The sequence below is a fragment of the Sinocyclocheilus rhinocerous genome, unplaced genomic scaffold (genome assembly GCF_001515625.1).
Source record: "Sinocyclocheilus rhinocerous isolate Xijiao unplaced genomic scaffold, SAMN03320098_v1.1 scaffold892, whole genome shotgun sequence".
In the NCBI taxonomy this organism is placed as follows: Eukaryota; Metazoa; Chordata; class Actinopteri; order Cypriniformes; family Cyprinidae; genus Sinocyclocheilus; species Sinocyclocheilus rhinocerous.
This window is the reverse complement of record NW_015642825.1, coordinates 919,750-929,889: the sequence shown is the minus strand read 5'-3', so window position 1 is coordinate 929,889 and position 10,140 is coordinate 919,750. Positions and strand designations below refer to the sequence as shown.

At 41.6% G+C, this 10,140-nt stretch overlaps 1 protein-coding gene across 1 annotated transcript in view; it reads left to right on the top strand.

The window, feature by feature from the left end:
* LOC107756681 (slit homolog 3 protein-like) overlaps positions 1-10,140 on the top strand; it is a 175,540-nt gene that overhangs the window by 161,858 nt on the left and 3,542 nt on the right. Inside the window, exons 31-34 of the mRNA XM_016573881.1 lie at positions 2,260-2,390; positions 8,818-8,972; positions 9,142-9,430; positions 9,513-9,718. Coding sequence (XP_016429367.1) covers positions 2,260-2,390; positions 8,818-8,972; positions 9,142-9,430; positions 9,513-9,718 — 781 coding nt within the window. The remainder of the gene's footprint in view (positions 1-2,259; positions 2,391-8,817; positions 8,973-9,141; positions 9,431-9,512; positions 9,719-10,140) is intronic.

The following is a 10,140-nucleotide window of genomic DNA, read 5'->3' as shown; positions in this document are numbered from 1 at the left end:
CCACGATAACAATATCATGCATGTTCATTATTGTGTTATATCATATTACTGTATATTGGCACATGTCTATAAAATACTTAATATTCAAGAATGATTTCTGAAGGATCATGTGACACTGAAGACTGGAGGAATGATGCAGAAAATTCATGCATCACAGGAATAAATTACATTTAAATTCAAATGTGTTACTTTAAACTGTAATAATATTTCACAATATTATTTTTATTGTATTTTTCATCAAATAAATGCAGCCCGGGTGTGCATAAAAGACGTCTTTCAAAAACATTTTTAAAAATCCTAATAAGTAGTGTAAATGCCTTATGCTCTCTTCCCTTAGTGGGCTGTTCTGTGAGACACCTCCACCAATGATATTACTCCAGAAGACGAGTCCATGTGATCAGTCTTACTGTCAGAATGGAGCGCAGTGTCTGGTCGTAGAGGGAGAGCCTGTGTGCCAGTGTCCACCTGGCTCCAAGTGTCATAAAATGGTCACAGTGCACTTCCTCGGCAAAGATACCTATCTGGAGCTCTCAGGCGCCAAGATCCGACCACCCATGCACATATCCCTCCAGGTATGCCTGTAACCGCTTCCTGTAATGCTTAACAAAGGGTCCCAGATCAGTTTCTGTAATATAGACTTCACATATCACTAGCCTCAGGACAGTCTGCGTATCACCCGAACTCACATCTGCAGCCATGAGAAGCAATCTGCCTCTCTGTCTAGGTGTTTTTTCATCAGCAGTGCATGGTCTAAGCCAGCTTTGGCCTCTCTGACATTATGAGAATGTCACCTCTTGTCCACCTGCGTGAATAATTCTTCTCCTGTGGACATATATTTTGGTAATAGAGATTGAGCCGGCTGTTATCCGTTGCAATCAGGGGCCCTGCGTAACCGCTAGATCTGCTACAAATGATCCTATCTTCTCAACGTCGAGAGGGCACACTAATGTTAATTAAAGTAGGAGAAATTAAAAAGAGCTCAGTAGCTGTTTATCTCCTTGCGGACGTCAGCATCTCTCCGTTTCGGCTTCTCTTAACACACAAAGGCCTCTCTATCTGCAGATGTGCTAAGTAATGGTGCTTTCTAAACCAAGTGAGAATTTTTGGCAAGAAGAAAACATGGACATTTAGGTTTTAAAATGAAACCGTGCATCTCTATGATCAGTGAAGTTCAAACTGCAGTGTTACATGCTTGTTTATTCAAAAACTGGATTTTTTTTTTCATTCATCAGATGTCTAAAGTTCACAGGCCTTCCAGATAAGTGATGTCAAATTTCAGGAATTTTTCTAGATGTTTTAAAATGAATAAATTAATTAATTTACATTAATGCTGCAAAATGTGTGAAAGGATCCAAATACCATGTCCATAAAGTCTACTCTTTTTAGCATTAAAAATAAGCTTTAAAATGTTCAATTAGTACATTTTTTTATTTATTTTGCAATTTGATCGATATTATCCATGTTCAAATACTTACAAATATTTTTAAGCATTTAAAATACTTTTAAAAGAGAGGGCTTCGTCGATGTGTTTCAATTTTTTATTAATTTCATTTTTTTTTTTTTTTTTTCAGTAAAACATAATTGTTAAATATTTTAGACATTTACTTTTTACATTAAGTCAAATTTAAGAGAATGACATTTCATCATTGCACTTCACGTGAAATAGTTCTGAATATTTTACAGCTTTTGCTCTGTTCGTGTTAACAGGCCCTAAAAGGCAAAACGCTTGGGAACTGCAAATATAGAAAAGCAATCAAATTAGGTTGCTTTTTTTATTTCCAGCGTTCTTAGCAAAACTGTGCTAAACAGCGTTAATGACTTGGTCCTCCTGTGACATATCCACTGACAGAAACGGAATACAGGGACACATTAACTGCTCACATGCCTCCAGGATATGAATGTTAGCAGTCCTCTTGGTCTCAACTGATGTGTAGAGAGGTTTCCACGCTCCATAAGCCATCAACTGCTCTTTTCTCTTCTCTCGTCCTAGTGCTTATATATAAACGTGAGCTGTTTTCCATCACAGCTTGCTCGCAGGCATTCCGTTTGATGCCCTCGACTAAACAGGGAGTTAAGTGTCAGGGCTGCGGTGGTTCTGTCTCGGTGTGCATGTCGTATTGAAATAGTGTGCTTATCGCGCACTCTTGATTGTTTTGTACATCGTTTTACCCTTCCACCTCAATCCTCAGTCTTTCTGCCATTCTCCTTTACTGATCTTTTGCTGTCTCTTTCCCATTACCCTGCACTCTGTCTTTGTAGGTAGCCACAGATAAGGACAATGGCATCCTGTTTTATAAGGAGGACCATGACCCATTCGCCCTAGAGCTGTACCAGGGACACATACGTTTGATCTATGATGTTGCCAAGTACCCCCCAACCACAGTGTACAGGTGAGGATACACACACATACTCTGTAGGTAGTATTTTAAGGAAACATACACTCTCGTAAAAAAATGTGCAAACATTTTACCTTTAGAAGCCCAACACCTGTAGGGGCAGTACCCTCAAAGGGGCATATTTGTACTAGGGGTACATCACATTTAATGTCAGCCAATGGCCTTTTGTTTACAAATAAATGTAAACAATATATCTCAATGCAGGTAACACGGAATAAGAGTACACATTGTTCATTTACGTATATACCAAAATTGTAACAATACAAAGGTAAGGTACTTCTTTTTGAAAAACCTAAGCAGAATTGTATGTATCCTCAGCAGAAAATGCAATCTCAGAATGCAGTATCCCAAACTCCAAGATGGTGGATGCCTTGGTGGGAAAGTTGATTAAAATTGGCTTTAATTAAATGCTGAAATGTATGGATAAAAATAGTTTAATATACTTTTAAAATGGTCATTTAACCTATATTTGTGTATGCTATGCATATTTATGTTTAATAGAGGATTGCATTGTTATCTTAGCAACATGTTAACACCAGAATCAGTCGCAGGTCTCCAGTGCATCTCACATGAGGAATGTTATTTGTGGCTGCCTACGTAGAACATTCCAAATTAGCCACTTAAGAGGTTCCATTTTAGTTACGATGCTCTCTTAGAAGCCAGCTGCCTCTTTAGCTCACTAGGTTTTGTAACAGACCCACAAACACAATCACACTTCTGTTCTACACAGTAAACAAACCCATACAGCCAGACGTTTCTGTTGCACCATAATCTAAATAGACATATACCACCCTAAATTATTTCAAAACATCAAACATACACACTCATTCATCTTCCATAAAAAAGGGCTGCGTTTCAAAGGAGGCCCCCTGCTCTCGTCCAGAATAGTTTGGGGTGAAAAAGGCGTGTTTGCGGGCACGTTTTCTCTCCGTTCTCAGGGAGGTTCAATCCCTGTAAGCTCGTGGCACATCATAAAACCATATAGGAGCCCGGGTTTACATGACCTGCTTGAATCTGCCTCAGGCGAGAGCTTGCTTCTCTCGCCCGGTTCCCATGTGAAATCTTCTGTGCTGCAGCGCCATGATTTCTATGCTCACTGGAGCCCCCATAAACAGAGCTCTTAGCCCTCACCTCCTGCCCTTTCAGCAGACAACAGGCTTGTTGAGTCTGGCGCAGATGGTGCCTGACTCCGGCCTGGTGGGTCATTGTGGATGTCATTAAGCTAGCACAGGCTCTGTAACGCGTTTCAAGAGCCCAGATTCAAGCTTTTAAATCCAGTCTGCACACAAACCTAATGACAGCGTACAGTTTCAATGCATTTCTAGATAGAAATCTGTGTCCTTGTCTAGCTGTGTCTGTTAAGAATGGGTATGTGGCCCCGGCATCTTTTTCATCTACATCTGCAGAAGTAGAGCGTGAACGTTTGTGACCGGCAGCTGTTTTAGCAGGCAGTAGACGTGAACAGTGGTGAGCTGGGTGCTCAGGCCTTGCCTGCCTGCTTGATGACTTTGTATTGATCCAGTGCCTCCCGTTGCTGCTGCAGGGGGCCACTCTTCCCTTCCGCCTGCAGCAAGGACTGAATCGATTGTTCTATGAGGGAGTTTCAGCATGAAAAATAAAATTTCAACCAGATTCCGTGTCTTTGCGGACTGAGAATACATCCACTTAATTCAGGTGTTTCTAGTATTAGTTGCAAACATGCATTTAAAGCACTTGCTCAGTTTTTCAGGAGAAGATAGAAGGAATAGACTGTTGTTTCAAGGCAAGATGGTTTACTTGGCAGCCATCTTGGAATACTCCTGGCAGCTACTTTCTATGTAAGCAAACGAGATACAAGTACAGCTTCGATCTACTTGAATGGGTAAAGACCAAAATCTCCAATGGCATCATTAATTTAGCTAAACCCCTGCTAAGAGTTGTATTTTTCAGGCTGGTCCAGGCAAAATGAGCACTATCTTTGAGCACCACAGCTTAATGTGATATAGCACATATAGGTTAGGGCTCAGCTGTGTGCTTGAACAGTTAAATTAACATGCAGTGGTGTGACTGAATGAAGTCAAGTTTGTTGCCAGGTCCCTACTAAGTCCAAGATGCATCATGGCACCCACAGTTAATCATAGATCCATGCTCACCCTCATCTTGTTTTTTCCCCAAGCGACATTGTGCTGTGTGGCTTTGGCATATCTGCACCCCATTGTCTTGGGGTAAAGAATGAGGGTCACATGTGAAGAGAGGAAGTGCAAGGAGAGAAAATGTCCTTCCATCTCAATTTAGCTTATTTGGACATGGCACTGCATGGCACACCCCAGTCTGGCAAACATGCTCCCGAGTTCTTCATGTCATAGTTAGTCCTAACAATGTGTAACCAGAGCCAAGAGAGCCAGCTGCTCAATTTGCAACCCATCCTACGCCGCAATGCTTGGACATGGGTGCAGCGTTCGGGCAGCTCCCTTGCTTTGGTTTTCCCACCATGGAAGCTAGAGGTTTGAGGCTGTGGTTGGAGCATTCCTGAGCCGAGTCTGGTTCAGTGGCTCTCTGCGGGTGCTTGACTTCAAATGTGGAACTGGGTCATAAAGACTCTGTGGGGCGAAGATCAGAGGAGGAAACTTGCAAGATTCCCACACCATCTACAGATTCCACTCAGCTCTTCTTACACCTTGTCCCTGCTGAACTTCAGCAAGAGACGAGATCCCTGACAGGAAAAACAAGGAATGGTGAGAGGGAAAGGGAGGCTCTGGGCGGCAGGAAAGAAGACAGATCGGACCCCAGAGAGATGAAGAGTGACTGAGAGCCGACGAAGAGTGAAGGACACTTATCTCTGTAATGTGATCCTGCCTTGATGGAAGGTGCAGGTGAGGGGAGGGATGGAGAGACTTATATATGCACTGGGGAGGAGGAGAGCGACGGAGGCTGTTAACTAGCAGTAATGCCTCATTACCATGAGATGAATGCTTGGGCCCATGCAGCGTGTTAATGCGCTGCCCTTTACGAAATGTCACGCTAATCTGTGTATTAGTTTAAGCAGCGTGTGGGCAGTTCCTCAGCAGAAGCGGCGGTTTGTGGAAACATTGCAGGAAATTGAATGAGAATGTTAGAATTGCAGTGTTCCCTGCTCCTCAGCGTGGGCTCGCCATCCTGCGCCACGCCTTACCACAGCTCTCCAAATGCAGCTAATGTTTGGCATGTCAACTTGGTTTAACACTGAGCAATGCTAGGGTGAACAAGGAGGGGTCAGGGTATGTTTTTACGGCCTGTTTTCGTTTCACCCGAGATTAGCACAAAGTTCCTGTGTGAGCAGAATGTTTGAATGGGGGGAAAGTAGTGGTAATTCAGCCTGAACCGTGACTGGACCTGGAGTAAGTTCCTCGGGTTGGAGAAGACCAAATGTGGTGTTCTAAGACCAGCTTGGCTAAATGCGACAGCGCTAATGCAAGGCTAAGAGGTGCTAATGCTAACTGTCCACTAACAAAGTTTTAGTGTTCTTACATAGGGTGACCATACGTGCCATTTTCCCAGGACGCGTCCTGGGAAAATGGCACGTATGGTCACCCTATTCTTACATTTACCTGTTAGCTATAGCATTAGCATACATCATTATTTACATTTACACATTTGGCATTTACACTTTTATCCGAAGACTTATATTGGATTAATGTACACCGTTTATCAGTTCTTGTTTTCCTCAAGAATCAAACCCATAACCTTAACTTTACTAGCACTGTGCTCTAATGTTTGTGCTTCAGGAAGGCTACATAATCTCATCCCAAGGATGAGACCTTGTTCCTTGCTACTTACAAGTGTTTTGATGTTAGCTGTTAACTCCAGTCCATCTGTAGAGCACAGCCCCATGATATCTCAAACGCTACAAAACCTTGTTTAGCAATTCATGTTCCAGAAGGGCATAATTGACTTCACAGCTGCAGTCTGTTACTCTTAGCTAGTGTAAGGAAATTGAATCTGGAAAATGTAAATATGTCTACAGGTTTGCTGATCTAGATAACTCTCCAAGATGAAGGAGCCGGCAATAGTTCCTAACTTTGTGTATGTGTCATTTATAATGCGGTTTCGCTCAAGGAAAAACAGAGTATTTTATTTTCAGCTGACAGGAAATTTACTTCCCCTCATGCGAGAGGGGTGACATGAGGTTGCTGAAATCTTCCACGGGTTTCTGTTTGTTTTTATTGAGCTCCATAATGGGCTGCTTGAAGCTAATATGCAGGCTATCCGCACATCAAAGACACTCCACCTTCTCAACCCCCCATTCTAAAAATATTACGGCCTCAGGATATTTTCTGTCTGTCAGAATTTGAACAAAAGGCCAATAGTTGCAAGCACTAGGCTACATCTTGAAGAGTTGATCGCTGGTGCCCCCTAGTGGTGCTAGAGCTTCACTGCATACATTCAAGAACATTTTGTCAGTTCCAAATGATGACTTCTGTCCCCCATGGTGAGATTTATGTTCTGATTAAGAATGTTTTCATTCTCATAATAGAATCTTCCTCTTTGTTCCATCACATTCCCACGCTCACCGCCTTTTCCACTAAATACTCTTCCCATTTCCTTCCCAGACGGCATGTAGGCCCTCAGACGGACTTAATGAAAGACGGCTGTCAAAACTAGAGACAGTAGATTAAAATGTCCTTATATTATAATAAAGCCGTTCATCTATGGTGGTACTGATGTATCAAATGGACGGGCTTGAGATGTTTGGGGGGTCTCATCCCGTGGACTGTAGTGTTTGTTGCAAAAGCCTATTTTGAAACATGAATTGAATTATGGGCCTGTAATGCAAACCACACGTGCGCCTGTGTTGGGTCTTTGTTCAGCCAAGACCTCCGTGAACCGTACCCCACTATATCTGGGGACACTGATCTCTATCCGCACCTATGGCCTCAGCATTTCAGCAATGGAAAATAGCATTGCGAGCCAGCGCAAATACTAGCAGCCTGCCCGCAAAAATGAATTAATTTTAATACTAGCCTGTTTGTTTGCTTAATGTATTTGCTGGCAATGCTCTGTTGTTGTTGTTTTGTTTGTTTGTTTTTGTTTAGTACATGTGATTAGTAATTATATATATATATATATATATTTTTTGCCAAACCACTGTCTCTAGCTGTCTGTAACTGCTTGTGCTCCATCCAGCAATAACTACTACAATACAAAACTGGGCTTTCTGTAGCCTGAGCAAACTGTTCTCTCATGGTTCAGAGGCTACTGATAAGTTCATAACCCTAAATCTCACCTTTAAACAAATTACAGTCCTAGAAGTCAGCAGAATCTGGGCCAAACAGTGTGCTACATGCACTGCATTGTAAGAAACTAAGGAGGAAACAGGCGAAAATCCAACTGTGCTGGTCAGAGCACACTCTCATAGTCTAGGAAATGTTTCGTGGAGGTTTCATGGAACCGGGGAACAAACGGCTCTCTTCAATGGTTAAAAAATGACCGTGTGAAACAAAATCGCTCTCAGGAGTTCACGCAGTCACAGTGCCAAACTCAGCAGGATGTGATTTGAGTGTGTTCTAACTCAAAGAAAGAGTGAACTCATGGCCAACACAAGCTCTCCTTTTCCCACAACATAAGCTTTCGCCGTGTCAGTGCCAAATTCACTGGAAATACACCTGACGGAGCCTAATGTGGAAACCATGGCATTTTCAGACAGCGGGGAGATATTCTGTATTGCACATTCAGGCTTTTCATTTGGACTTAAAATGTTACTTTCAAAAGTTAAATTACCCCAGTGGTGACATGATCAGTTAAAACAGTCATTAATGCTAAAACAGTTAAGGCCATTTCATAGCGAGCATTTTGTGTCTCCAAAATACACACATTTTAATAATATTTTCACACTGCAAAATTTGACAATAAAAGCTTCATTGGAAATGACACAAAAAATAAGAACATTTTGTTCACAAGTGATATTTACACTACCATTCAAAGTTTAGTGTCAGTAAGTTATAAGAAATATTTCTTAAAGGTTTTTTGTGACACTGAAGACTGGAGTAATGACGCTGAAAATTCAGCTTTGCATCACAGGAATAAATTACATTTTAAAATCTATTCAAATAGTTATTTGACATTGTAAAAAATATTTTACTAAATGTACTGTATTTTGATCAGATAAATGCAGTCTTAATGATCAAAAGAGACTTATTTCATTAAACAAAACATTAAACATATCTTACGACCCCAAGCTTGATTTTTCTTTTTTATTCGTTCATCCATTTGTCTCATATTTAATCTCAAGTGTGCTCTTGACTGGCACAGCCTCCTTGGAAAAAATAATTAAACATGCATGCATGCATAAATAATTACATTTCACATAATACATATTGAAATGGTTTATTTCAAACTTAGTTCAGATAATTATAATTTTAAAATATAGCAAATGTATATGTTTTAATATTCTGCTTTCTTGCAGTGTGGAGTCAGTGAATGATGGTCTTTTCCACACGGTGGAGGTGTTGATCCAGAATCAGACCCTAAGTTTGGTGGTGGATAAAGAGGCACCGAAAAGCCTGGGCAAACTCCCCCACCCTCCTGCTGTGGACCACAACACACAGCTCTACATAGGCGGTAAGAGTCAAAAACACCTCATTGTTCATCACAACCATATTTCAAAGGTTTCAAAGTATTAAACATGGCTTGTTTTAATATGCTTTCAAAGTGTTTGAATGCATAATGACTGTAACGTTAGCCTTAGCAGTCCAAGTGTGCTAACATTTGCCTGTTTTTCATATTTTAGGTGTGCCCTCTCTGATTGACACAGCAGGCCTGCGACCGGGTCCAGACCGTCCACTCCAGTCCTTTAATGGCTGCATTCATGACGTACGGCTCAACGGGGAACTCCAAGACCTCGGCAGTGGAGTGGCAGGGGTAGAGGGCATTCTGCCGGGCTGTCACTCCTGCAGCGTTTGTGCTCACGGGGCCTGCAGACAGAGAGGAGAGGCAGGCGTGACCTGCGAGTGTCCCACCGGCCACAGCAGCCCACTGTGTGAAGAGACCACCTCCCAGAGCCCCTGTCAGAACAGCAGGTACATAAACCTGCACATACACAGACACTCACAGTTGTGCTTGTATCAGGTGGTAATCTCCTCCCTCTCTCTTCCTGTGCAGGTGTGTGCATGGTGTGTGTGTGCCGAAGGGCTCCTCGTACAGCTGCTCATGTGCAGATGGATACTCTGGCCAGTTTTGTGACAGGCGGCAAGAGTCCGCCGTCTGCAAGGGGCTGCACTGCATACACGGAGAGTGCAGGGTGACGGAGAGCGGAGAGCCGTTTTGCCACTGCCGGCCTGGATACAGCGGGCCGACCTGTGAAATAGGTGAGACACAGCCCTGCAGTAGACATGCATTATTCAGAAAACTCTTTAATTACATATAGAACATAAAAACTATATATATATATATATATATATCCTCCTGACTACCAGGAAAAAAACAATTTTGTGAATTTAGTATTTTGTCATGTCATTACATTATTTAGGGCATAAGAAAATTTTTGAAAAAGAAAATTTTTGAAAAATGATATTTTATTCATATGTTAGAGGACATCGGGACTTAAAAAAAGTCCTGTTTTAAAAAAAATAAAAAGACATGAATAGACATGAAAAGGCAAAAAGAGTGGGATTTTTGTTTTAACCAGAAATCAATTTTCATTTTTTATACCAAACTTTATATAAAGATGATTCTCAACTATGTTATGAAAGATATTTTTAAAAAACATTTTTCTTTATGCAAAATGTGT